This window comes from Ceratotherium simum, chromosome 2, assembly GCF_057802395.1.
Source record: "Ceratotherium simum simum isolate JZ-2026a chromosome 2, ASM5780239v1, whole genome shotgun sequence".
In the NCBI taxonomy this organism is placed as follows: Eukaryota; Metazoa; Chordata; class Mammalia; order Perissodactyla; family Rhinocerotidae; genus Ceratotherium; species Ceratotherium simum.
In genome coordinates this window covers 15,574,329-15,601,870 of record NC_141901.1, presented here as the reverse complement: position 1 = coordinate 15,601,870, position 27,542 = coordinate 15,574,329, and the positions used below count along the sequence as shown (strand labels likewise).

At 55.0% G+C, this 27,542-nt stretch overlaps 1 protein-coding gene across 1 annotated transcript in view; it reads right to left on the bottom strand.

Annotated features, from left to right (window-relative positions):
• Positions 1-2,365: 2,365 nt before the first annotated feature.
• QSOX1 (quiescin sulfhydryl oxidase 1) overlaps positions 2,366-27,542 on the bottom strand; it is a 38,749-nt gene continuing 13,572 nt past the window's right edge. The window contains exons 3-12 of the mRNA XM_004424975.3: positions 23,891-23,936; positions 23,269-23,371; positions 20,816-20,906; positions 18,623-18,768; positions 16,850-16,975; positions 14,692-14,821; positions 11,144-11,266; positions 10,193-10,340; positions 6,306-6,485; positions 2,366-4,371 (exon numbers count right to left, since the gene is read on the bottom strand). Of these exons, the coding sequence (XP_004425032.1) occupies positions 3,593-4,371; positions 6,306-6,485; positions 10,193-10,340; positions 11,144-11,266; positions 14,692-14,821; positions 16,850-16,975; positions 18,623-18,768; positions 20,816-20,906; positions 23,269-23,371; positions 23,891-23,936 (1,872 nt within the window). The 3' untranslated portion in view covers positions 2,366-3,592. The remainder of the gene's footprint in view (positions 4,372-6,305; positions 6,486-10,192; positions 10,341-11,143; positions 11,267-14,691; positions 14,822-16,849; positions 16,976-18,622; positions 18,769-20,815; positions 20,907-23,268; positions 23,372-23,890; positions 23,937-27,542) is intronic.

The window sequence follows — 27,542 nt, the reverse complement described above, 5'->3', positions numbered from 1 at the left end:
AAGCTCGTCTCAGGCTTTCATCTTACAGGTGAGGGAGGAAGCTGAGGCCCAAAGGTGAATGGTTCACCCAACAGCACACCCAGCAAGTCAGCGGCCAAGCCAGGAGAACGAAGCGGGTCTCCTTCTCCTCCTCCAGCTGCTGGGGACTTTCCTCCAGGACCCAGGCTGTGTGGGGCCCCAGAGCCCACTCCTTACCCCCACACCCAGAGGATGGCTGCACCTGGGCTCCCCGCCCGCACCCGATACCAAGGCTGCCGGGGAAAAGCCAGGCCGAAGGGGGGCCACTCCTCTGGGACCTCCTCAGCCCCCAGGTGGCTTGTGAATGAAGAGGCCCCTTCGGTCTGTGGTCCCTCCACCCCTGCCCAGGAACCCCCCCTCCCCTCCCACTTCATGGCTTCTCACCCTTCAGGTCTGGAAGAAGCCTCTCCCGCCCCCGCTGGGCTCTATCACTCAGAGCTCTAACCACGCTGTCACCTTTTCCTCCCTTGTCTGTCTTTTCCTCTACAGTGGAAGCTCCATAACAGCAGGGACCACCTCTCTCTTCTCTGTCTATTCCCAGCTTCTAGCCCAGTAAGTGTTGAAAAGATCCTTAAAAATTTTTTTTTAAGTTTTTTGCTAAGAATTTCTTGCATTCACTATTTTTCTTTGTTGGACTTGGCACATGCTTTCTCTTCTGCCTGTGATGTCTTTTTCCTCCTTATTTTCCTTGCTGACACCTACTCATCTTTCAAAACCCAGCTCAGCTGCCTCCTCCTCTAGGCGATCGTTCCTGAACGTTCAGTGGGTAACATCCCAGGCAGAGATGAGCGTCTCCGTCCAGCCCCAGAACAAGAAGCCTTTTTGCAGGCCCCCTAGTGGACCCTCTCCTGCGGGGGAGCTCTCTTAGGGTGCAGAGAACAACCTGGAACAGCAGGCGGAGTTCAAGCCACCTAAGCCCTGGGATCCCAACCTGGCAGACCGGGTGGGGGAGGAGACCAGCTGGTGGGCGAAGCCGGTTTATCGATGCTGCTGAGCCCTGGGGAAATCAAGGTGAAAGGCAGCAGCTCTGCTAAGGGGGAGGCCCACCCTTGTTTATCAATCAGAGGCGCTTCGACAGGGCAGAAAGGGGCTTGCCTGCCAGAGGCTGAGGAGGGAGACCCACACGCACTACCAGGGCCCTAGTGGACCCCAAATAAAGCCCTGCCTCCTGCCTCAGGCACTGTAGGTAGACGCTGTGGAGCCGGGGCTGACCACAACAGCTTTCCTAGTTCTAAATACCCGAGCTTGGTTTTAGAAAGTACGGTCACTGGAGCTATAAGGGCTGGATGATAAGACACTGTCAGGTACCAGGTGGTAGGGGAGCAGGCATACTCAAGTGGTCTCGGCCCAGTGGGTGCACTTGGGCTCTGGCCCTGGGAGCCTCTTTCACTCTCCTGCAGGTTTGGGTCGTACTGCTGATAGTGTGCTGACCCGTCAGCCTCTCAGCCTCCCAGCCAGGGCCCCATGGAGCAGAGGGAAACGAGCAGAGCCGGCCCAGCAGGATGGAGGAGGCAGGTGGATGACTTGAGCTGGGACACAGAGAGGGAACACGCGGATGAGGACGGATGAGAGGCCTGCAGAGAGGATCCAGGCTAGAATCCACCCAAGGAGCCAGGCAGCTGAAGGGGTAACATAGGGCTGCCATAAGCAGGGAAGGGGTTGGGGGTTGGCCCCTGCCTGACCCCTCCCCCACCCCAGCTGTCCTGGCAGAGGGAGCGAGCTTGGCATCCCACCTGCTGCACCCAGTGCCGAGGCCTTCTGAGCAGAGTGAAGATGTCAAAGAGAAAACCCCAAATCGGATTGAGGCTCCTGCTCCCCCTTAATGAGGTTCATTATCAGCTGCTCTGATTCTTGTAAAGCCCTGCAGGCCAGATTAGGGGCAGGCTCTCTAATCTGGCTGACTCCCCCCTGCTGAGCAGCCAGCCCAGGCCCAGCTCTCACAAACAAGCCCTCTCCTTCCTTGAAGGAGAGCTGGAGACGCAGGGCGCCCGGCTGAGGAGGGCCAGGCAGGGGCAGATGAAGGTTCCTGGAGCAGAACTGAGAGCCCCGAGGCAGAAGCTCCCCAGGAGGCTGTGGGAGGAGGGGGAGGCAGGATTGTACCTCCACTGAGGTCTGTGCCTGGTGCATGTGGAGACTGAGGGGCTTGGGGCATGGAGAGCTCTGTGGGCAGTGGAGGAGGGCCCCATCCAGGAGAAAGGGGCTATGACAAGAGTACCTGTCCCCTGCCAGCCAGGAGCTATGTGAGATGGAAGAAATCACATCAGGCCGGATCCCAGGCTGGATTCTGCACATTCTCTCCAGACCTGGACTAGGTCTCCAAGTAGTAAGTTAAAGAACACACTGCTGCTTGCCTTAACAAAAATAATTTATTCTACAACCCTCCCAAGCAGTGGGGTAGACTGGGAATCAAGCATGTGCACAGCGTCACCCTCCACTCTGACCTTTTTAACCTCTACCCAATGGGAGGTGGACCCTTGAGAGAGATGAGACGCCCCTCGCTCCCCTAAACCCAGCACCCCCCATATTCAAAGATTAGCATCTATTTTGGAGACCAAAATCAAAAGACAAAAGACCAGCTCCCAGAGGGGTGGAGCCAAAGGACACTGGAAGCAACCGTCTTTTCCCTGTGGCTTCACTCTCCCCCTCACAGCTAAGCCCAGAGCCAAGGCACTGTAGACCCCAACATCCCTCCCTAAGTCCCACACTACCCTCTCCTCAGGGCCCACCAAGCCAGCCACTCACCCCCAGCCCAGTGACCATTACCCTCCCAGCTGGGCAACCCCACACCAACTCCAGCCTGCGCTCTTCCTAGAGTGGAGGTTTGGGGAAGGAGCCAGCCAAGGCTCTCCTCCGACAATCCCTGACCCAAATCTCACCTGGGAAACCAGCATGACTTCCAGAAGCTTCCAAACCCCACCGGAAAGCCAAACCCCACCCAGGAGGTCTGAGGGGCTGGAGGATGGGCAGGCCACAGAGGGCCAGAGGCAGTCCTTCCATCTCTGGCATAAAGGCCTCTTCGCATCCAAAAGGGAGCGAAGACAGAGCCCTGGAATGTAGTGAGGAGTTCCACTCCAGCCCCGGGGACCCTCCTCTGGATGGGAAAACTTGGAAACTGTGGCCTCACTTGCCCCAGTTTAGGGCCAAGACCAAGTGAGAGACATTGAAGCTTCAGCGAGAATGGGGCAGTCCTGCCCCCAAGTCCTGGGGCAGGACTTCAAATAAGCTGAAAAAGAGGAATTCAGTGCTGAGAGGCCAGGGACAGAGGCTCTCAACCCCACTGCCCAAGGCAGCCCCCCCCACCCCGCGTCGTCAGATGAACCTGGACCCTGCGCACGTCTGTGTGTCTATGGAACACTCCTCCCCAGAAGGCCCAAGAAGGGTCACTGGAGCAACTGGTTTTCCTGGATTTCCCTGGACAAAGGGGGAGAGGGAAGGGGCAGTGTGTGGGGGGAGGGGGCAGCTGGAGGAATAGGGCAACAGGGGGAGGGGGAGGCGGGCAGAGGGGGAGGGCGGGGGGCTGGAAGAGCCCCATGGACGGCAGCTTCCTTTCCTGCACCCTCCCCAGCTGGACGGTTCAGGCTGCGGGATGACCAGCATGGCCCTTCAGGGCCCTCATCCTGGCCCGGAAGTAGGTGTACATGCCCAGCAGACCCATGAAGGACAGGGAGTAGAGCACCACACAGAGGCTGATGTCCAGGTGGGAGAAGTCCCTTTCCAGCACCTGCAGCCACTGGCCTCGGCCCTGCATGGCCCCAGCCTCTGGTTCCCCCTCAGGGACAATGGCCAGCTGCTTGGAGCTGCGGCCCACTCGCCTCAGCTCTGAAGGGCCTCTGGGGAGGTTCTTCTCAGCCAGGAACTCAGCCAGCAATACGGCTCCTGTGTCTCGCTTGGTCAAGCGTCGCTGCCCTTCTGGCTGCTCCAACTTATCCCTCTGAAGCTCTGCTGTGTACTCAGGAGGTCCCTCGTCTGGCTCAGCTGTGGTCACACCGAGGCCAGCGTGCATCTCCTGGGGGAGACTTTCCCCAAGTCTCTTCACTGGAACATCCCAGACGATGGTGCCTGGGCCTACTATGATCTCAGCCTTCTCAGGGCCCAGAGTAAAATTTCTGGTCACCAGCTCCAGCTCCACGGGCTTGGGGGCAGCTGCCATCCTCTGTGCCCCGCTCCGGGGGCCTGGCACAGCTGAAGGAAAGTCCAGGACAATGTTGCTTGGGGAGAAGTGGGTCTTTAAGAAGCTGAGGGTGTTGCTCAGATCCCACACAGGTGCATCCCGGAGTTCATTGTGGCAGGCAGAACAGAGCTCACGGGGCGGCCACTGCACCTTGGGGAACTGGGGGTCCTCGCTGGGGGCACCTGGGAAGGGAAGCACACACAGGCTGGCTGTGACACACTGGGCCCGCCTGGAAGCCCAGATCTCATTCTGCAACACCAGCTTCCTCAACTGCAAAAAGGGCTTCCCACTGCCCTTTGAAAGGATGGGTATGAGAAAAGGCAGATAACAAAAAGAAACTAGCACGGGGCCTGACCCACAGCAAGAGCTGACAATGGCACCTCTCAGGGTGCGGAGGATTCCCACCTGCCCCCACCCCCAGCCACAGTCCCCAGGGAAGTATGAGCAGCTCCGTCCCCGTTCCTGTGTTAACCCCTGTCTCCCCTCATGGACTCCACTGTTGGTTTGTACCCCTGGACCAGACACGAAAGGGCGGGAAGACTCAATGACCTGTCTTGTAGTCTTTGATTGCTCTGCTAGTATTTATCTTCTTTGCATTTTTTTGAAATTTTCTAAGTTTTATAGAGTGAAGATACATTACTTTGTAATTCCAGGGAAATGTTTTTAAAAACAAGAGTTTGTGGCACATGGTAATTCCACAGGTGGCCTCCTTCACCCCCGTAGCCTCTGGGGAAGGCAGGGTTGGTGGAATTCCTCCGCAGCTGGGCTCCAAGGGGTGGGTATAGGGAGGCCGGGGGGTGGGGGGGGGCCTAGCTGGGAAAAGGGCCCCCGAGAGAGTCAGGAAAGGCACGGATGCCAGGCTGCTGGGACCCCAAGAAGGCATGCCTGAGCCCCAGGCTGAGCCCCAGAGGGCCTACCACGAGCCCCTCGTCCAGTGTCACCCAGGGAATGCCAATCAGCCCATCTCCCTTGTAGGAGGCACCTCTCCTAAAGGGTTTAACAGGAAAAAAAGTTTCTGGCCAGAACGAAGCAGCAGCAAGTGACATAAAAGTCAGAATGGTTGTTTTGGGGAGGGGGCAACAAGTAGATTCCAAGGGTCCAGTGAGGAGCAATAGTGAGTGCGCCTTGTGAAGTGAGCAGTCAATTTGGACCTGCTCATTACTGTTGTTGGTTTGATCTGAAAGGGCCCCTCTAGAGAGGGTAGGGTACTGCCTTCCTTTCGGCTCCTGGCCCTCCAGCAGCAGCTGGTCCCCAAGGGAAGCTGGGAGCCTGCTAAGGTCACGGGGCTGGATGGTCAAATGGAGCATTTGGTGGCAGGGCCGGGGAGGGAGGGAAGGGGTGGGAGGAGAGAAGGGCACGCGTCTTCTTTTCAAAGTCCACCAGGAGGCCCCAGGAGACAGACCAGTGCTGCGCCTGCCCCACCACCTGCGCCGTTCAGCTTCTTTAACCTCAGCCCTGCCCCAGGCCGCATCCCGCCTCCCAACCCTGGGAGGTCTGTGGCAGCCACGTGCACTCCTCTCTCCCCTCAGACAAGCCCGGGGTCCTGCCCACAGTCCACAGATGGCTCCTGCCCCCCCCACCCGCTTCTGGTCACCAGTGGAGTTCAACGTTTTTGCCTGTTGGACCCATCAGACTCCTGTGCGTGGGGGACCAGAAAACACTGGAAAGAGGGAAACTCAGAGACAAGGCCTCCCTCTGGGGAATCTGTCCCTAGTATTTCTAGGAAGGACCTGGTCTGTCTTTTCCAGCATATTTTATCATTAGAGCCCTCCCAGGGGGTGGAAAAGCCCAGATCCCTCCTCCTTATTGCTTTGAGTAAGGGGCCAATAGCCAGAAAGCAGAACAGGGGAGGCAGGAGAGGGGCCCCAACAGGCCAGAGGGAGAGGCCCTGGTGCAGGGGAAAGAGTGAGCACTGGCATCAGAAGCCCAGTGTCTTAGAGGGTCAAAGACTCGGTTTTCTCATCTAGAAAATGGGTCTAACAATACTGACACATCAGCAGGGCTGGTAGAGCACATGAAAGGGCTCTGTGTACATTGAAGCATTGGGACTCCACAGTTCCCCCACCTCCTCTTCCCTCTGGAGGTGACTCCAGCCTTGGAGGTGGCCCTTCCTTACCTGCGAGGCGAGCATTGACCTTGTTGTGGCTAGACCAGAACCAGAGGACCGCGCTGTTTGGACTCTCCACCTGGTCCATGGAGGCAGCAGCCATCTGCTCAAAGTGGCCAGCACACTCTCGGCAGCCAAAGAAGGAGCGGACGTAGCCGCGGACAGCCTGGAGGACCTCCTGGGCCTTGGCTATGGGGGGAGGAGATACCATTCACAGCGGCCCTTCAGGCCACCTGCCCCTGCCGGCCCACCACTGTTCCCTCCACAGGCCCACCATGGTCACCCCTGGCCAGGGACCCCACATCCCGGCCCATCCAATGACAGGCTCAGGGCGTCCTTGCTGACTTCTCCACTTTCCAAGGGTCACTTTAGAGTTGTCCCCATCTCCTCCCAAATTCCTAAACCCCAGTTTCCCTTCTCTGCCACTCATCCCGGCCCTTGTCACTTACTGACACTCAGCATAGAGTCCAAACTCATCAGCAGGACGCTCGTGCTCTGTGAGATGTAGCTGGAGAGGCAGGCAGGGGATAGCGTGCCCACCGCCCAACCTCGTGCCCCTACTCTGCCTCCTCGCCCTAGGCTTCCTGTTCCTTCTTGCACCCCATCCTGCCTCCTCCCTTGGGCACTATGTCAGGAGTCCACCCTGATCTGGCTCTGCACATCCCTAATTTGTCTCCATCTCCCCTCACCCCCCATTCTCTCCCACCGGGCCCTCAGGACTGACCTCAGCACAGGCCTCTGAAGACTCCCCCACTTTCCAGCTCTGACTGATACTGGGCACCTCCCTGAAGATACCACTGCTCCCCCAAATATGCCCCTCTTCCATCCCTTTGTCTCCCACACTCCAGAGACCTCAGGGCTGGAGGTGGTGGAAGTACCCTCCCTGCTGTTGGCTGCTTCCAGACTCTCCTTTCTGCTGCAAACCCCCGGCTCTTTCAAAGCCCATCTCCTCGTCTCACCTCTCCATCCACTAGGACATCAGCACCCTGAGCTCTAACCTGCTCACCACCACTCCCCACATGATCCTTCCAGCAACTTCAGCACCCAGAACCAACGGTGCCTCGCCTCTCCCCTCCTCGGCCCCCTCAGCAACTCCTTCTCCTGCACCCACCCCCATCACCCTGCAGCCCACCACCTGCCCTGCAGCTGTACTTGCCTCGTCCGCCTGCCCTCCTGCCCTCCTGCTCTGACCTTACCCTTCTAGCCTCCTCCAGGATTTTACTCCTGTAAATATTTTCTTTTGTTATTACATCATCAGCTTCTCCCTTAACATGGGATCATTCAACAGGTAAAAACTACTGCAACTAGGAGATCCCTTCTCTGACCCCAGTTCCACTCCAGTTACCTCCCCATTATCCCCAATTTCTTCCCTGCTCCTCTCTCTTCAGCCCAGTCCAACCAAGCCTTTCTCTCCACTGCTCCACGGAAACAGCTCTTGCCATCTTGCACCACCTCCAGCAGCACAGCAGCATCCACTCAGCTGACTATACCCTCTCCTCCTTGAAACACTTTATTTTGGGGGCCCTCTTGAAATCGCAGGGCTGCTCCTTCTTGGTCTCCTTTGCTGGCTCCTGCTCCTCTAGCAAAGGTCTGGATGCTGCAGCGCCCTGGAGCCCAGGCCTCAGCACTCTTCTCTGCCGACCCACTCACGGGCTCATCCAGCTCCGTGGCTTTACCTATCATCTGTGTGCTAATGACCACAAGATGTGTATCTCTCTCCTGGACCTCTCCCCAGAACTCCAGACTCAGCTGTCTACATCTCCATTCACTTGTCTAATAGCTATAAACCATAAACTCTACCCTCCCCCCAATCTACTCCCCCGACCCCTGACCCTTCCCCTTTCTCAGCTCATAGGACCATCAGCCACCAGGTGCTCAGGCCCAACAACTCCAGGTCCACCCTGAGTCCTCAATCCTGCACACTCTTCATTTAATCCACCACTGAGTCTTCTCAGCTCTACCTGCAAACTATTCCCAAATCCCACCACTTCTCCCACGTGCACACCTACAACTTCAGTCCAGGCTACCACTGCCTCTCCTGGACTAGTTCCACAACTTCCTAACTGGCTGCCCTGCCTCCACCTTGCCCCACTGTAGCCCGCCCTCCACCCAGCAACCTTTCTAAAGTATAAATAATTCTCATCACTCCACGCTTCAACTGTCCAGTAGATTCTCCTAATGCTGCAACTGAAATCCACACCCCTCCCTCACCAAGACCTCCAAGCCTGCATGTGCCCACCTCCTCACCGGCCTCCCCCACTCCCAGGCTCTGCCACACTGCCCTCCTTTCGGTGCTGCAAACATGCCAGACTTGTTCTTGGCACTTGCCAGTCCTTGACCTGTGTTATGGGCTGAATTGTGTCACCTAATATTCATAGGTTGAAGTCCTAACCCCCAGTACTTCACAATGTGACTGTATTTGGACAAAGGGTCTTTAAAGAGGTGATTAAGTTAAAATGAGGTCACCAGGGTGTGTCCTAATCCAGTATGACCGGTGTCCTTGTAAGAAGAGGAAATTTGAACACAGATACACACAGAGGGAAGACCACGTGAAGACACAGGAAGACGATGGCCATCTACAAACCAAGGAGAGGCCTCAGCAGAAACCAACCCTGCTAACACCTTCCTCTTAGACTTCCAGGCTCTGGAACCATGAGAAAATAAATTTCTGTTGTTTAGGCCACCCTGTGTGTAGTACTTTGTTATGGTGGCCCTAGCAAGCCAATACAGCCTGGAAGGCTCTCTTTCCAGAGGTCCCACGGCTGCTTCCCCCTCACCATTCAGGTCTCAGCACCGGGTCACCTCCTCAGAGAAGCCTTCCCCAGCCATCCTGTCTAAACACAGCATCCCCTCCCTGACCCTCTCCCACACCACTTGGCTCTGTCGGCTTCAAAGCATTCATCACCGTACCTGAAATGATCTATCTGTGTGTTTACTGTCTGTCTCCTGCCACTGGAATATTGTCCCCTTGAGGCAAGGACGTCTCATCTCATGTACCGCTGTACCCCACCCCTAGAGCAGGGCCTGGCACTCTGGAGACACTCCATGAATACCGGGTGACAGACTGGCTGGCTGTCCACACGCCCTGCAGAGACTCTAATTCCCTCTGCCTCTGCGCAGGCCTGCCCTCTGTCGGGGAGGCTCTTCCTTCCTAGCTCAACTCTCTCTTTCTATCATCGACCCTCACCTTGCCTCCTCTTGCCTTTGCCAACGGCGTGGAGCATTTCCTCTCTTCTGCCCGCACACCCTCCGCTCCCCCTTGGCTCTTGGCCCTGGCACGCTGCAGGGCGGCTCTTTGTACCCCCGCGTCATAATCCACTGAGAGCGCGGACTGTCTCTTTCACCTGTGTAGCCTCCGGCTGAGCCAGGGCCTGATGGAACCTTGGCCCTCGGCAGACGTGGACTGAACTGGAGGCCCACCTTTTCCGTCGGGAAGCGAGGGCGTGAGGCAGGGGTGGGGGAGAGCAGCTGCACAGTTTGGGGGAGGGAACAGGGCAGGAGGAGCAACGTGCTTTCCCAGCTTCCCCTAGAAAATGATTTTTTAGCGGGAAACAACGAAATTGTTCAAAGTATGTGGTATCAGCCACGTAAACTCTGAAACAGATAGAGTTCTTTTCTTTACAGGAATACAAAAAATAGAACCACAAATTTTCATGAAGACTGAAAACAAAGCAAGCTTGTGGCTCTGAGAAAGTCAAGGAGAAGCCTCACACCCCTGAGCTTGTGGGGCACCACCCTGGGGCAGGGGACAGGACTGGGTGGCTTTTCCAGGTCCCCCCCCAACTCTGGTTCCATGCTGCAAATGCAGAATCCCCTCAATAGGAGCCTGCAGCAGGGAGCCCGAGGAGGGCAGGGCAGGGCAGGGCTGAGGCCAGGGAGCACGGCCCCGCACTCACCTCTTTCTTGTGAGTGGTCTAAATTTTGCTGAGCTGCCTGCACGGTCAGGAAGTGGAAGAGGATCCACAGGGAGCAGGGAAAGCCTCGGAAATGTGGCTCACTCCCCTGGCAGCCGACCCAGTTCACCTTCTTGGCAATCACAGTGCCCTAAGGGACACACACGAGCGTGAGTACATATAGGGAGAAGAAAAAGGATGGGATGGGAGGTGAGGAAAGAAGCTTCCAGAAGACTCAAGAGTCAGCACACAGCCCTAAGATGTATGAGGTCCCTCTCAGTCTATCACCTCGAAGGTGGCCTTTCCCTTCCACCGGCTACACCCATCAAAGGAGCACAGATCTGAAAACCTGTGACACAGATCAAGTCATATCCTTAGTCTAGCCTCAACATCCCCACCTGTAAAATGAGGGAGGTGGTCTCTGAGGTCCCTTCAAGCTTTGACATCCTACAAATCAGGACGGTTTTGTGCCTCTGTTGGCTGTATGTGTTGGCCCACCACACTGTTAGAAAACAGTGGTGTGCACAGGAGCCCAGAAAGGTGCCCCTGGAGGGGCTGGAGAAACTACGCTGAGGAGCACCAGGTGCTTGGAGGCAACAGAGAGCAGGAGCTAAAACTCTCTCACAACCAGCATCTCACAATGGGTCTTAAATCCCAGCCCAACCACTTACTGGCTGTGTGATCTTAGACAAGTCACTTAGCCTCTCTTAACCTCAGTTTCTTCATCTGCTCATAATGTCTGCCTTCCACTAATGTTGGGAGGATGAAGTGAGATATGCATAGAGAGCTCAATAAAAATAGTTTGTTACTTACTAATGGAAGGAGCCAACCAAGAACACTGACTCCTTCCTGAATGCAAATTTGTGAAGGAGGTCAGAGGTTGCAGGGTTAACCCCTTCCATTCTCATTGTTATGAGGAGAGGGAGAAGATCTTCAATTGCTTCCCAGACTCACCTCCTTCCTGTTGTCCAAGACATTTTTAAAGGAACTGTAGGGAATCTTCTTTCTCTGCTGCCTCTTGAGCCAGTCACTCACGGCGTGCAGGAAGTTCTGGACTAAGGGCCGGCCAGGGAAGTACTGTGGGGAGGAATGAGTGGAAGTTAGAGAGTGAAAAACAATCCCCCGAGTTCCACAGTCCAAGAGAGGGTAGGGGGCTAGGCAGAAGGGGGCCAAGGCAGTTTTTTGGAATGTTCCAGAACCACCAGGAAAGTGTTCTGCCTAAGACACAAAGGTGGGTTCCTCACTACCTTTGCTCTGGGGTACCTGCTAAGGTGAGAGGAAGGGGTGGGGAGCGGACAGAGGCTCTAAGTGAGGCTGGGCCCTTAAGGCCTCCCCTTCTTGAGGCTGAGGGCTCGTGCTGACCCCTGCCCACACGCTGCCACCGGGAGGAAGGCTGAGCTCCACTGTCACTTCCCAGAGCCCCTGGGAACCCTGGGCCACACGGTCCCTTCTTCATCCTCTGATAGAGCAGCTGACTAAGTGACCAGCTGGGCAAGGCTGGCAAACGGCCTTTCATTTGTATTTCATGGGCTGCCAGTGGGGACAAGCAGCCCAGGGGCTTATAGCCAGGATCCAAATCTTGATGGTAACTCCCAATAGTCTCTGAGGAACATGAAAAGCTACTCTGACAACAAGTCAACTCAAATCTGATTAGTATCAGCACTTTAAAACCACAAGGACTCCAGGGAGGAGGGCAGATGTAAGGGTGTGTGCACGTGTGCGCACGCATAAACACACCGGGGGCGGGGGTGGGGGGAGAGGGATGCAGCAGCAAGCTGGTCAGATGAAACCACGAAGAGGCAGGTCAAGAGGACAACGATCCTGAGAAACTCACGGAGGAAAAAGAACAAAGAAAAAAGACGTGAGAGAAGAAGGGTGCTGGAGACAGGAATGATCACTAAACAGAAAAACCTGCCAGTGGATCCAGCCCTCTGAGAAAGCCATCACACATTCTTATCAAATCTCCAGGGCTGGACACTGTCCCCCAGCAGGAGAAGTGGCTGGAAAGAATCTTGTGGTTTGACACGCTCCCTCCCGGTCAGCCCACATGGGCCTCTGGGCTCTCAGTACAAATTTACAGCTTCAAGTCAGCATTTCTCACTGACCTTCGCCCGTCATCCTGACTCGGAACCTCCGCCATCTAAGGCCACGGGGTCAGGAGGAAGGATGAGTTAAGGGCTCTGGACTACAGGGAGTCACCCTCTGCTGGGAGCAGGGAAACCCTGGTGACCACACGCCACCCAGTGGCCAGTCCTGCCAGCCGCTTCCGTGAGGGAGCAGGGAGACCCCAGCTCAGGCGGGCAGGGGCAGGAGGGCACCCAGGACTTGCAGAGTGCCTCCCGACTGGGCATACTCAGAGCTGACGGTCCCAAGGGCTGAGCAGGCAAAGGGAACACTATTGCCCCCAGGCTCTCCGCGCCCCATGCACGCGGCGGGTGAGTGCAGGGGTCAGATGAGACATGGGTACAAATCTCAGCTCTGCCACTCGCTGGCTGGAGCACCCTGGACAAGGTACTCTGCTCCCCCGGGCCTCCACTTCCTCTCTGTATGATGGGATAGCGCTAGTACCCACCCCGTGGGGTGTGTTATGAGAAATACAAATAAACTAACACAGAAAGAGCACTTTGCAGAGTCTGGCACCCTGTCAGAGCTTAAGAAATGGTAGGCGCTACTATTATTACTACTCAGGCAGGAGCTACCCAAGCAAGGGCAGCGCCAGAATACTCTGCCGTCTCCACAGGACGGGATGTGGGGCACAGCTCAGACAGAGGCCCTCGGAGCCGGCCCGCAGGCCCCCCCGCTCCTGCTCCTGAGTAGGCCTAGCTTCCCTCTGTCCTCTGCCCAAGGCCAGCCCTGTGCTCTCTGAGGGCCCTTTTCTGGCACGGAGGTTCCTCACCCCAAACCCATTTCTAGCACTTGCTGAAGGCAGAACCTCAGCAGGCACCACCCAGAGGGGGCTGCGTAAGCCTCTGCCCAACGCAGTCATTTTCTGGCTCTTTCTTTCCCCTCACACTGGCTATACACAATCCCATTGGGGGGCAAACGAAAACCAGCTTCAGTTCAGCTGAGAGATGCACGTAGCACACAAGAAGCAATTTCCCTGGGATGCTTCCTTCGGAGGGAATGGACTGCAGGGTGGGGGGGGGGTGCTGTCTCGTCTCCTTCTGGGGGATGCCTGAAAAGCACCCTGGGGCTCCCCCTCATGTGTCGGGCAGGAGGAAGCACACAGAACCACTCAAGTTTCTCTCATTCTCTGGGCCAGCCACCCCTGGCCTCAGTGAATTGGGGACCGAGCAGCTCGCAGGGCCTCTGAGGAAAGGCCCTGTTATCAGAGTGGACTGAAGAACAGGGGCTCTGTCCGCGTGGGCCCTCTGTGAGGGGTGACGGCTGTCTTGCCTGAGACTGTGACAGCAGTCTGTGACAAGCGCTCGCTACCTCACGGGGGCCTCTCGGGGTAATCACACCTGCACATGACCGAGCCAAGCAGGCCGGAAGGGCAGGACTAGTAAGGCGGGGAAGAGGGACGAGGCCGGCAGGCAGTTCCCCAGGTAGAGGCGCAGATCACCCCCAGCTGCCTGCAGACCTGTGCGGAGAAGGAAGGGCTCGGACCTGGCACCCAGGCTGAGGATGGCTAAGTCAGCAGTCAGGCTCTGAAGGGGACGGGATCTGACTCAGCAGTCCTCAGCAGCTGAAGCCTGGGATTTAAGTAGGACAGCCCTGGCAGTGGACCTGGAACCTAAGAGAAGGATGCAGGGAGGGAGAGGGAGGCAGGTGCAGAGGGAAGACATCTCACCTTCAGAGCAGAGACAGGGGCCTGCAACCTCAGTTCAAATCCTGACCACCTGGGAGGCCTAAGGCAAGTCACTTGAGCAACCTGGGCCTCTCAAATGAGGGTAATACTTGCCACCCTGCAGCGAAGTTAAGAGGATTAAATGCCTGACACACAGCAGGTCCTCAGTATGTAGGAGCTATACTTCCTGGAGTAGCCACGCTGGCAGGAAACCACAAAGGAATAACGACAGCACAGCCGGGGCCAGGGACCTGGGCCAGACTGTGGTTGGTGTCTGGGAGGGAAGAGAAAAGCCTTCTTTCCTTCACTGTGGGTCCTGCTTTCCCAATGACCACGGCAGGGAGTGAGGGGCCACACTCCAGGCTCAGACTGAGGGTGAGGACTCAGGCAGGCAGAGCCACGGTCATTGAGTCAGCTGGGAATATCCCCAGGGCATCTGGCCCCAGTCTCACCCACCCCCCTGCACAGGGTGCGATGCGGAGGGGAAGGAGGCTGTCCTTGGCTGCGCGGGGCTGGTGTGGTATGGCTGAGACTGCAGGGTAGCAGTCCATGGTGGACCGGGACAGCTGTGGGTCCAGATGTCCTGCCAGACCGCGAGCTCTGGAGGGAAGGGCTGGGCTGACCCCTGCAGGCTGGCACAGCGCCTGGTCGCAGGATGTGCGCTGATCCCACGTAGAGCCGCACGGACGAGGGGGACCAGGGCGCTGCTCACCTGGGCCAGCACTGCCATAAACTTTTTCAGGGCCATCAGGCGCTGCCCCTCCAGGACGGAGAACTTGCCCACTTCTACCCGTAGGACGTAGTGCAGCGCAGATTCCAGGTCAGCCATATAGATCTTAGAGCTGAGGATCCAGAGGGAGGTAGAGAGAAAAAGGGGTATTAACCACGAGGCACGGGCTGGGGAGGGTCAGCCAGGGCTAGAGGGAGAGAAGAGGGGAGCGCTGCTGATGGTCAGAGTCTTACAGGTTAGCACCTGGCTCTGCCAGTAACTAGCTGTGTGACCTCGGGTACATTCCTGAACTTCTCTGAGCCTCAATTCCTCATCTGTAAGATGGGGATAATAAATTGCTCACAGGCAGGTTGCTGAGAGGATTAAATAAAAGCACAAAAGTAAACCCCTCAGCAGCTCCTGGCATACAGCAGGGTCCCCCTCTGCAGGCCCAGGGCCAGCCCCTCCCATGACTCACTAAAGGTGTTTTAATCAGGCCACTAGTGGAGGGTCGAGCTTCATTCTCTGTTCTGAACAAAGACCTCTAGAGACAGACAAAGAGACCAACAGGTACACCACACAGCATGGCTCTGGAAAACCGAGGCCCTCTCTGAGAGACCAAGGGTCTGGCTGCCCACCAATGCTCAGCACAGTAGGAGTGGGGGTGGGAGGGGAAGCGGTGTGTGTGTGTTTATTTGGGGGCTGATGTCCTTGCAGCTGCCAGACCTCGGGTCAGGCAGGCCTCCATCTCACGCCTCTTGGGTGGAGCCCAGCCCCAGGGGAAGGGTTATAGGATCCAAGGTGGCTGCTCCACCCTGTGCCCCTCATGCTCATTTGGGGTCTGGGCCCCGGGGTCTGACGGGAAGGGCTCCTTGAGCGCTGGCTTCTTCTCGACCTCTGCCTCCTGAGCCCTGGCTTCTGGCCTCAGGTCGACAGCGAGCTGGCTCTGGGAGCCGGGCAAGTCTACCTCTCTAGGCCTCCGAGACCTCACTTGGGAAAGGATCTGATTATCCTGTCCCACCCACCACCTGGGGCTGTAGGGAGCCAACAAGGTCAGCTAACTGGTATGCACTGTTACCTCCCCCCCCCACCCCCCGTGCTTCACCCTCAAGGCAAAGGCCCTTCTCTGTGCTCCACTGTGGTGGCTTTGGGCCTCAGTTTACCCCTCCATTCTTGTGTGCTGACTCAAGAAGTGGCCCCACGACTAAAAGAGATAATGTACGGAAGGGGCCCAGCGCACAGTTTGGCACATAAGGCCAGTAAGTATCAGCATTATAATAATTTGAACAATTTGAATAATCAAAATTTGAAGGATCATAATGACTGTTCCCACCTCTTAGTCTCTCCTTCTACCCTGATTTACTAAAAAAATCTCTCCATTAGCAGTTTCCACCCTTGAAGTCCCTCATGCTAGGATGCAAAATCCTTCTTGAAATCAGGTGACCTTTCCCCCAGTTCTCTAGTGCAGCCCCTGCTGGGGGCCGCCTTCCAGACTCAGCTCTGAGCTCCCTGGTCAGCTGTTTTCACTTAGTACCGCCTCTGGGTGCCAGCGCAGGAGGTTTATGCCCCATCTCTCTGCCCAACAAGCAGGAGTTCTCCCATGAGAACAGAGTCAAGGAGCCTGGGAGAGAAGACAGCTTCCTCATGTTTACAACAGTGCACAAAGATACAGGCTACCTCAAAAAGTAGTGAGCTCTCCGACAACAGAGGCACTCAAGCGAGGTCAGTGCCTTCCTAGAAGGGATGCTGTGAAGGGACTGTAAACTCTGTGCGGGCAGGGACTGCGTACCTGTACACATCTGTAGTACAGTGCCCAGCGCATAGCAGGTACTGAAAAATATTTGCTGAAGAAATAACTGCTTAGGTGGGAAGTTGGTTTGGAGGTCACAGATTACCCTTCCAAGCTGATTCTACTTGTTCTTGAGTAGAGTTAAGTGTAAGGAATGTGGGCATTGGAAAGTATCTGTTCCATCATGAAGGACACAAGTGACTGCTGGCCGGCAAGCCCCATGGTCAGTGGTCGCAGAGGAGGCCACCAGTCCACTGCTGCTCCTGCACATCTCAGACCACTGCACATAGCCACGGCCAGCCCTCAGGGGGTCTGTGATCAGAGGAAAGGCTGGGGTGGGGGAAGGGAGAGGAGAACTAGGCGTGGCCTTACCGATCTGCAACTTTCCACACAGTGGGAGCTATCGTATTAGCAGTGATTGGTGCGACTGTGGTCTGGGCAGCCCCCCTGGAGAACTTCTGCAGGTAAGCAGTGTAGAAGGACCTGGATTCCATCAGCCTGTGAGGGAAGAGAACCACAGAGGAGAGGTGGTGAGTACAGACAAACGAAACCCCAGCGCTAACTCATGTCAGGAGAGGAGGCGGGTGGCTCATCTGACAGAAATATTTAAGAAATATCTAACTTGGTCTTATCCTGAGTGAGGTCAAAATCGGGGCACCCATGCCTCACTTTAACCTTTTTCTTCACTGCTTATGCTGTGGAAAGCCTCTTTGACACCAGTCTGATGTCAAAATCCCTTCTGGAAAAGCAGCTGGGCCTGAGAACTCCTCAACTTGCCCTGGAGAGGCTGTGGGACAGAGCACCTTGAAGAGCAGGTGGCCCCTCTAGGGACAGTGCTCAATCTGCCCGAGGACAGGAGGCTGGGTTTGACTACCTTCCCCAGAGACCAGAGATGCAAAATGGCAGCTGACCTCAAGGATGCTGCCCGCTCACAAGCTTGCTCTGAGGTAGCAGAGGTGACATTACTCTCCAAGGAAGTCAAGGGAGTTTGACACGTGATTTTTAAAAAATAGATAGCAGCAGCAACAACCAGACACTAAAATTTTCAAATCCTTCGCTTTCTTTCTCTCCTCTGATAGAGAGGAGTCCTCAAGGGCAGGAGACGCCTCCTGGTCAGGGCCACCTGGAGGGAGGGATGTGAAGGCCAGCAGCGGTGTGACAGGACACCCAGGCGAGCTGGCACTGGGGAGCATTGCTTTCCACTTCGCTGTCCTGGCCCAGTGTTTATCGACAAGCAGATGGCTCGGAAGCAGCGTCGTCACAAACAATTTTCCCCTCCACCAGCTCCAAGCGAGGAGACAATGCCTCCTCTCTCCACCAGGACTGGTACTTTCCACCCCTCCCTGTCCGCCTGTAGTCATCATGCTCCCTTCCCCTGGCAGAACTCTCTGACAAGGCCTGGCCCAGGGCTGCCTGGTGATTCGGGCCAGGGCCAGGCGAGGGCAAGTAGTTGCCCTGCCCAGCCTCAGTGCAGGATGGCGTTAATGGCCCCGAGGAGCAGCTCATTGGGCAGCGCAGGCAAGCCTTGATCTCCCTGGCCCTTGAGTGCCTGCCTGCAGGGCCAAGCTGACAGCAATCATCTGCCCAGGGAGGGTACCAAGGCACCATCTGGCGCCATTTAACGGGCCATTCAGCAGCGGGAGCCTGACAGAGGGGCTGCGGCTGGCCTGATTGTTTTCTCTTGGCATTTTGGAACTGGCTATTGTCTGGCTCCTAATGAACTTTTCTGCAATTAGAAAACCAAAGGGAGGGAGGGTCAGGCATATCTGAGTGCTTGCCAGGCCTGCAGCCTGCCAACGCATCTGTCTCAGAGGAGGATGGGGAACAGGGCCAGGGCTGCGGTGGGGATGGTGCAGAAGTGCCAACTCTGGGTGCGCCAGGGGCCTGAGGCAGGACTCTGGACCTGGGGGCTGGGGGCAGCATTCCAGGCCCAGTCCCCGGGCTGTAGAGGCGCTGTCCCACCTGCACAGGCAGATATCTGCTTCTCCTGCAGAGTGCTCCTTGCCCCCCGCAGACTCCTCAGAAGAAGGATCGCAGGAGAAAGAACTTGCCAGCTCCTGTAAAAGGCTGGCAGCCTCTCTAGGCAGGAAGAAAGGATGAGCACAGGGAACGGGGGAGAAGGGGACAGAGAGACATTGCACTCACACGGGCACCCGGGAGAAAGAGCCATTCCGAAACAGCAGGTAGCAAGATGGGAAGTTGGTGACACCAAACTTGCTCACCACGTCGGCCTCCGTGTTCAGGACCCTGCGTACTGCTATGCCTTGGTGCTGGGACAGGTCCAGAGTCACCTGCAGAGACAGTCAGACATCTGGGAGGCCAAGCCATTGGGCAGAGGGGGCCCTGGGTAGGCACCTGGTAGCAGCTGTGCTCCACTGACTCTGAACTTTCAAAAAGTAGGCTGTTGTGAGAGTGACAAAGTCTCACGCCACCAGCTGCATCTAACCCACAGGCAACAAGTGACAAACACCACCTGAGAGGAGGGGCCTTGGAATTGTGCAGACTACACAGCCTGAATTTTCTAGAGCAGTCCCAATTGAATTTTCTTTCCAATGCAAGCAATTCGTAAAATGTGGTTTCATTTTTATTCTTATATTTATAAGGCTTTCTATCTATATTCCAAATCAGAAAAATATACTTAGACATGATGATTTTATTTTTAGAAAGAAATAAGGAGGGGAAACATACTATTAGCTACCATTTATTGAGTATGTATTACGTGCTGTAGATAGATTATTTCATTTAATCTTCCAGATAACTCTAGACACAGGACCCGTCATTAGGCTCATTAGGAGCCCAGGCGAGGCTGCGCAGGATGCTAGGGCTGCCTGGGCTTGAATCCTGGCCCCACCAGCCTACACCGCTCCCTGACTTGATTTCTTTACTTGCAAAATTGAATAACAACACCAACCTCACAGAGCTGTGAAGAGGATTGAATGGGTTAATTTTATCTAAGTGCTTACAACAGTGACTAGCACACAGTAGGTATATAAGTAGTCATTAAAAAAATAAAACTATTGTAGATGAAGACACTGAGGCTTAGACGTGAAGTCACGCATCCAGCCAACAAGCGCCAGAGCCGGGCTGTGAATCCCAGGTCAGTCCGGCTCCAGAGCCCGGGCTCTCGGCCACTGTGCCCTCTTGCCTCTCAGTCTTACCATCCCTGAGCACCTCTGCAGGGACATGGGGCTCCCGACTTGGTCCACAGGGGCCCCTGCCCCTGGTTACTCAGTGGACCAGGGTCGGAGGGGTAAAGAGAAGAGCTGATTCCAATCAGCATTTATCAGTCACCTCTACGTGACGGGCATGACCCCAGGCATGGACTGGGACCCCATAAGGGGTAGATACTCCTTCAGCAAAGCTCTCTGCCCCCTCCCCACACCCCTGTGCTTCTCCTCTCAGGACTGCGAGGTCTCGAAGTAGCTCAGAGCTTGATGAGTTTCAGGAGGAAAACGATTTAGAGCCAACAGTGGTGTTTCCACTCTTGTGTCTCTTCTATTTCCTGGCACTGCCTTGGAACATCTCCCACGCACTGGCCCGTCCCTTTGCATCTGGGAAAGGCCCACGATTGGTCTGCAGAAGTCCACGAGCCAGCAGTGAAATGGAGAGCTCTCTGCATGAGTCCAGAGGAATGGATCTTTATAAAGCACCAAAAAAAATAAAAACTCTGTGCTAGCTACTAACCCAGGCCCTTTGCCTAAACTGCTTTATTTGACTTTCCCAACAACACTGTGAAGAAAGGTCATTATCACTACTTTATAGACAGGGAGATGAGGCTCAGAAAAGTTGAGTAACGTGGTAAGGACACGTCATGTAAGTGATGCAGTGCCCGTCCTGTTATCTGCTTCACCTGGGCAGGGACCCCATTTCCTCACGAGGGACAGGAGGATCTCTGATGTTCCCTCCCCCACACTTGTGACTCCAATTCTACACGGCGGGTCGTGTGGAAACAATGTGGGCTGTGGAGGCAGACAGACCTGCTTCAAAGCCCGGCTCTACCAAGTCACCGGCCCTGTGATCTTGGACACGTTATGTGATCATCTTCGTTAATTGTGAAGATTAGCAACTATATGTGTCAGTAATCTAGTCCAATGCTCAATAAACAGCAGGTGTTATCATATTTGGTTTCGATGAGGGAGATAAAACAGTCACAAAGGTTTTAAAACAAGAAGGTCCAGCTCCTGCACTTCCCGTTTCTCCCAGCAGGGGTCAGGCCAGTGCCGGGCTAAGACGTGCCCGTGGACGAGACCCTAGAAGTCGCAGATAAGCCTTGCTCCTGAACTCATTGGCTCTCCCCAACGATACGCAGGAGTAGCAGGGACTCTGAGGGCAGCTCACCTCTCTACCCAGGTAGGAGCTTTCCTTTTCAAAGATCAGGGCCAGGTACTCTTCGTTGTTTCTATCAAAGAATTCATCAATCTCCTTCAGCCTGCAAGAGACAACGCCGGCAGTCACTCTCCACAGCCGGTGGGAATAAAGCAAAACTGCTCCTGACACCGGATGTGGCTGACACAGTACTGTGAGCACAGCCATGAAACTTCCTCCTCTTTCCCACACAAGGCCTTGGGGAGGTCTCCTCCACCAGCCCTCCAGTGGGAGTAAACCAAACCCTTAGTCTCAAAGGATGGTGCCTGTTACCTACCCCTGGTTCTTCATCTCACCCACCTTGATTTGTTTTTCATCCCATCTTTTTAAGAGTCAGGACTGAGCATGAGGCTGTCCGGGGAAGAGCACTGGGGAGGGTGCTTTGAGATCAGGTGTCTATGTTCTGGGAAAGGCCCAGGCTTAGTGAATATGGTTTGTATTGGTCCCCTAAGAGACTGGTGTTTATAACCCATCAGACACAAGCCTTGATCTGTGGCAAGTCACCATCAGCTGGGAGGTTTGCTTTTTCCTCTCCTGGAGCAGGCATAAAAAGAGAATTAAAGAATCAGAAAGTCCTGGGCGCAGGAGACCCTAGAAGCTATCTAATCCAACCTCCTTATTTTAAGACGAGGAAACTGAGGCCCAGAAAACAGGTGGAAATAAAAAGGTAAATTTTATCATCCCCCCCAAGTAAGAGAATTAAGCTACAAATTGTCTTAAAAACTCAAAGTTTCAACAAAAAAATAACTAGAATACAAAAATGATTTGTTTCCTTATTCCAGTTAGAAGCAGAACATCATCACACATGCTCAAGAGGCCAGCAGGTGAGAAGGCACTGGGAGACTGCGTCTTCTTTTTATCCCCAACCTGGCGAGCTATTTCCCTCTTCTGGATACAGTGACATGGGAATGGTCATCTCTAAACAGAAGGTGCAACATGGGGCCAATGCTGAAGCCCAGCCTAGTGACAGTACAGATAGATATGCTAGCGAGGTGGGGGCCAGAGCGTACCCCAGTGGGTGGATGAAAACAGGTGTCGTGGAGACCAACAGCCTCTGGGGTGGCATCAGGTGGCCTCTCAGACTACTTCACTAGAGGTCACCTAGGCTGGCAGGATAGCAAGTCCTACGTGGCAGCCAGCCTACTCCCATCCTTTCCCACTCTGACTACCAGACCTGTCATCACACAGCTCTGCCTCCTTCCTAAAGCTCTTCAGAAGGATCACTTGGAGAGAGGCCGGCAGGTTTACCTGATTTGTTGCTTTGGGGAATCCCTCAGGGCTAAAAATGCAGCATGAGGGATGTGTGTGTGTAAGAAGGAGAGACAGACACACAGTCATTGCGAAAGGGAAGAAGTAAGGAGCAGGGTACAGGTTGGCATGGGTGTTTCCTGGAGAGATGGGGTCTGCTTGTGGAACCCCAAACCACACCAAGACTATACGCTGGGTCCAGGGTCTCCGTGAGGCCGTCTGGGAGAATGGAGAATTGGGAAAGATGATAAAGGAGTCACTGTAAGTTGGATTCAACCCCAACCGACACTTGCACACACAACCTCTCGGCCTTGGTTTTCAAGAACACCAGTACAAACTGTGTGGGCCCTGAGCACAGTGCTGGCCTCGGGAGGCCTTCTCAGCCCCTGGCCCTCCACTGTGTTCTGAGGCTGGGCTCCCTCCAGCAGTCCCTGCTGGTACTTGGATTTGTGCCTTCTTGGCAAGAGTCCCTGAGGCAGACTTTATCCTATCTTAAGTTCTCATCTAGAAGTGCAGGACCTAGTGTTTATCTGTCTCCTGCTGTGGGAGAGTCAGAGCAAGACACCAGGCACCTCACTGTCCTGGAAAAGGGGCAAGCCTGAAGCCTGCCTGGTGGGCGGATATGGGCCACCAGCCCCCGTGCCTGAGGCCCTGCAGCACAGGGAGCAGTCACATCCTCCATCCCCGCCCCCCCGCCATGCCCACTGCTCAGAAAACGACCACCTTCATTTTACAGAGATGGGCCTTTCCTCTCCTCAGCCCCTCTCCTCCTCCTCTAACCGGCATTTGCTTTCCCTTTTCCCTCCCCATGCCCACGCCCTCAGTGACCCTCCCTGGGCTAGATCCTGTGAAATTCTGCTGCATCCCCAAACGTTCCTGAGGACAGGCTGTGAGAAGCAGCAGCAGGTATGACCTGGAGAACTCCCGCCCAGCTTTTCCTTCCCACCTGGCGGATGGGCCCTTGTCAGTCAGCCCCAGGAAGATGGGGCTCCCGGATAGGACCTCCCTCCACCAGCTCCTCCAGAGCAACTCTGGGCTCTGGCCAACCGGGGTGTCTGCCCCACAGGCAACAGGAAGAATCAAGCTGGGTCCTCTTCCCGGCTGTGCCCACCATGCTCTCGCTCCCAGCCTTGTGATCCCGGCCCATGCTGCACCAAGCCTGTCCCAGTCGCAAATACCTGGCAGGCTCCAGTGGGGGACAGGCCGGGGGCCACGTGTCACTATGGGACTCCAGGGCGTCAATGAGCCTCTCCCGCAGCGTCTGCACGTCAGCACCAGCCACTGTAAATGAAGAGGGACACGGCGGGAGGGGCGTCAGGAGAGAAGAAGAATGAAGCCCAGGGCCCTGTCAGCTTCACTCACAGAAACAAAGAGCCCAGGGCGCGAGCCAGTTCTGAGAGGAAGAGAGCAGTCAGTCCTTCTCCGTACTAGAGTGGGGGGTGGGGCTGCTCCTGCCGCCCTAAGCAATGCAAGGGGACCCATCCCTCAGAGGGCAGGAGGGTCCCTCAGACCTGGGGCTGTGTGGTCTGCCCCTCTGGATGCCAACCCCACTTTGACATGAAAGGTTATTCAGGGAACATGGTGACCCTCTCCCCTTCTGGATGGCCTAAAACGGAGGGGCTTCTTCAGGCTGGCTGGGAAGGACACTTTTAGGACACAGGTTCGGCTTTCACTCGGGGAACCCCTCATCCTGTAGGCCTTGCTGGGCTCTCTTCACCCCAGTAGAAACCCAGGGAAAAGAGGGGGGCCGGGAGAGGAAGACGCTGACGCCAAACGGTCAAGGAGAGCCAGGACACTCACCTGGCAGCGCTGCTCCTGAGCCACTTTTGGAAAAGGCCTTGAAGAACTGGAAGCAAGCACACAGGTACAAGTCAGTAACACGGAGCTAACGCACCACACTCGCGCCAGACGGGTCTGCTTTTAGACCCAGCTACTTACTAAACGGAGCAACTGTGGGCACATGACTCCACTTTTATGAGCCTCAGTTTCTTCAAGTATGAAATCAGAACAGGGAGGTTCTTGCCCTTGGAGCTGGACACCGATTCCTTTCCCTACTGTCCTCACGTCCAATCCCGAGCCCACAGCTCTGAAGCACCGAGAGAGCTGGGGGCAGCAGCTCACACCCTTCACAGAGGTGCACTGTGTCCGTAAAGCACTAGTACCTAACCCCTCATGACTGGAAGACATTTACGGTAAGAGTGAACATGAAGACCATTGCTGTTTTTCCTTGCAGACCCATCTGAAAGAATTAAGTGCAGTCACTTCACACTTCACACCCCGCCCCCCCCCCCCCCGAAAATGTTAGCTGCCCTCTGAGGCCATCTGTTCTTGCTCCTCATCTTGAAAAAGAGCCCAGAGGCTGGTCTCTGTCCACCGAGAACTCCCAGCATGGCTCAGCAGACACTTCCCGAAGGGAGGAGTCTCCAGTTCAGGTCCCACTGACTGGGGGCTTGAGCCCCTGAAGAAACACGTCTTGTTACAGACAGGCCGATTTAACTCATCGCCTTGCCCTCTGTTCCCCTTTATATGACACCCTGGGGCCAGTCTGTCACCTCCTGGGTGAGAGGGCAGAGAGAATAGAGAACTCCTCAGAATCCGGGCTTCTGCCTAAGAGGCAAGAGAGCTGCCAGAGCTCTGGCCTGTGTTCTCCTGGGCTCAGGAGGGAACGAGTTGCCATCCTGACAGACAGCCACTTAACTGCCTGGGGAAGAGCCCGCAGGCTGGGAAGAGGCTCTTCCTGAGGACCCTAACCTCGGGGCCACCTGTAGCTACCGTGGGCCTCCGCCTCCAACAGCATGGCCATCTGGCCTTATCCCAAGCTGGTGGTTGAGTGCCCTGGTGTCTACCAGACCTGGGTTCAAGGCCTGGCTTTACTACGCTCTTACTGTGTCACCTTGGGCAATCCATTAACCTCTCTGAACCTTCTCATTTTTAAGATAAGGATGACACCATCTACCTTGAAGAATCGCTGTGAGGATTCACAGACAATACATCTAAAGTGCTCAGCACCGAACCCGGTGCATACAGTAAGGAATCAATAAATGTTATCATCATCATCATCATCATCATCATCATCCCCTTCCCTTGCTCCTACCTTTTAAACACTAGGAAACACTGATCAGCTAGCATCTGTTTGTTCCAGCCATTTGCAGGTAGAGAACTAAAAAACACCTGCCCCCCTTTCCCACGTGAGGAACAAAGATGCAGAGAAGCCACCCACCTCTCCTCTCCTGCAGCCTTCTCCTGCTCCCTCTGACCTCACTGGACCCAAACTCCAGCTAGCTGCTTTATCCTCTCTCTTTTTAGAACATTAATATAAACTTTTATTCTGGATGAAAACCAGCCACTGATACATGCCACATATATTTATAATAGTGTTCTCTGCACTTATTGAACAAATTTTGAATTAAGAAAATTATGTTATCCTAATATTTGTAAAAATGATCACAAATTTCCTGGACTGTGACATGAGATCAAGTAGACAAAGCACGGTCAGGCATTTATGGACTGATGTTGTTTCTCAGAAACAAAATTTTAAAATGCACCTATTTGGGGTTTGGTTTGCTCACAAATAATAACCCAGAGGATGATCTTTACAGCTGTAGTTATTCACAGTGATGGCGCCCTTGTTTATGTACAGACAGAATAGATTTCAACTTGTTTCCATAGACATAAAAACACTACTGACTTTACGAAGCATTCAACTGTGTGGCTTTCCTATAGCTGGTTATTTTCAGCTACTAAAAAATAACTTTTCTTCGTCAACCACCGGGTCACTGAAATCTGAGCAGGTGCCTTATTAAAAGGGGCTGGCTGGGGCCGGCCTGATGGCATAGTGGTTAAGTTCGCAGGCTCTGCTTCGGTGGCCTGGGGTTCGCCTGTTCGGATCCTGGGGGCGGACCTACGCACCACTCATCAAGCCATGCTGAGGCGGCGTCCCACATTGAGCAACTAGAAGGATGTACAACTATGACATACAACTATCTACTGGGGCTTTGTGGAGAAAAGAAAAGGGGGGGCTGGCATTACCTCCATCAAAAGGCACCCTCCTTGGACCCCAAGTGAACCTTCGGAAGCCATGGGCAGTGTGGAGTCATACAGGAGCCACAGTGAGCAAGAGTGACACAGTGGGATGTAGGGACTCGAAGATTCCCCACCCCATGAGATACAGGGCTACAGAGAAGGCCTCCTGCCCTCCTCCAGTCACCTCTGTGCTGTCACGCAGCCTTCCCTTCTGTCCTCAGAAGCTTCCCATCCACCTTCCAGGACCACGTCACCACCTGAGCTCTGGCTCTCACACCTCACACTCTTTAGGAACTTTTTCCTATCAATTAATCTCTCGTTCATCTTTCCTTTTTTCTGCCAGCTCCTTCCCTATGCCTACAAATTGATTCAAATCCTCCTAATCTGAATTTTTTAAAAAAGAAAGGACAGGAAGGAGGATGGGACTAGAGACAGCCTCCTTCCTTCCTTCTCCAGGTATTGCATTCCCCGGTTCCCCGCACTGCCGCATTTCTCAGCATCTGCTCTCACTCCTCCGACTTCCTGTCTGTTCCTTCCCGTGACCAGCTGGCTGTGGCTGTGCCCCTCCACTCAGCTGACCTCCTCTTTGGCCGACCCAGCAGCCTTCCCAGCCCCCTTTCGCTCCCTCGGCAGTATCCGAGGTCATCACTGCCTGCTTTTCCCCCATGGCCAGGGTTCATCACTTTTTGTGCCACATTTTCCTGACATGCTCCTTCTCCGCTTCATGTCACCACTGTCCCTTAGTTTGCCCGACACTGACAGGGCCTTCCTGGCCACCTTCACAGCCTTCCCCTCGCCCTGGACTCCTCTCCTGTGCTCGCACCCCTCGCCATCTCCTGTCCCAGCCTCTCCTCCAGCCACACCTCAGATTTTGACTCTCTTCTGTTTAAAAAGCTCTGGGTAGCATCGTCACTAATGAAGGGCTCAATCTGTGCTTTTGAATGAATGAGTGAATAAATGAATGAACCCACAAACAAATCTATTGTTTGTATCCCTTGCCAATGGTATCTACTTTGTCTAAATGATTTGCAATCTGCCCCTCCCTCAGGTCCTCACCCATCCTAGACTTCTGTTTCCTCCTGGTGCCCTCCACACAGGTGTTGGGGCACCCCCCCCACACACACACTCTCCAAGACTGAGTCCCCCTCCCCCAACCTGCTCTTCCACCCATGTTCCTTATCTCACCCAGGGACTGCCCCCCTCCCTGTCACCCAGACAGCACCTCCCTCTCCCCAATCCCATCATCCAGTCAGTCCACAGCTCTGTGAATCTGACCTTTGTGATACCTCTTCAGCATCCTCTAGACCAGGGCCCACTACCTGCCTCCTGGCCTACTGCAACAGTCCCTTCCTGTCCTCCTTTCCCGCCCTCAGAAATTTTAATATGCCCAATCTTTTCATTCTCCAACCGTCTTCCTCACTGCCGCTTT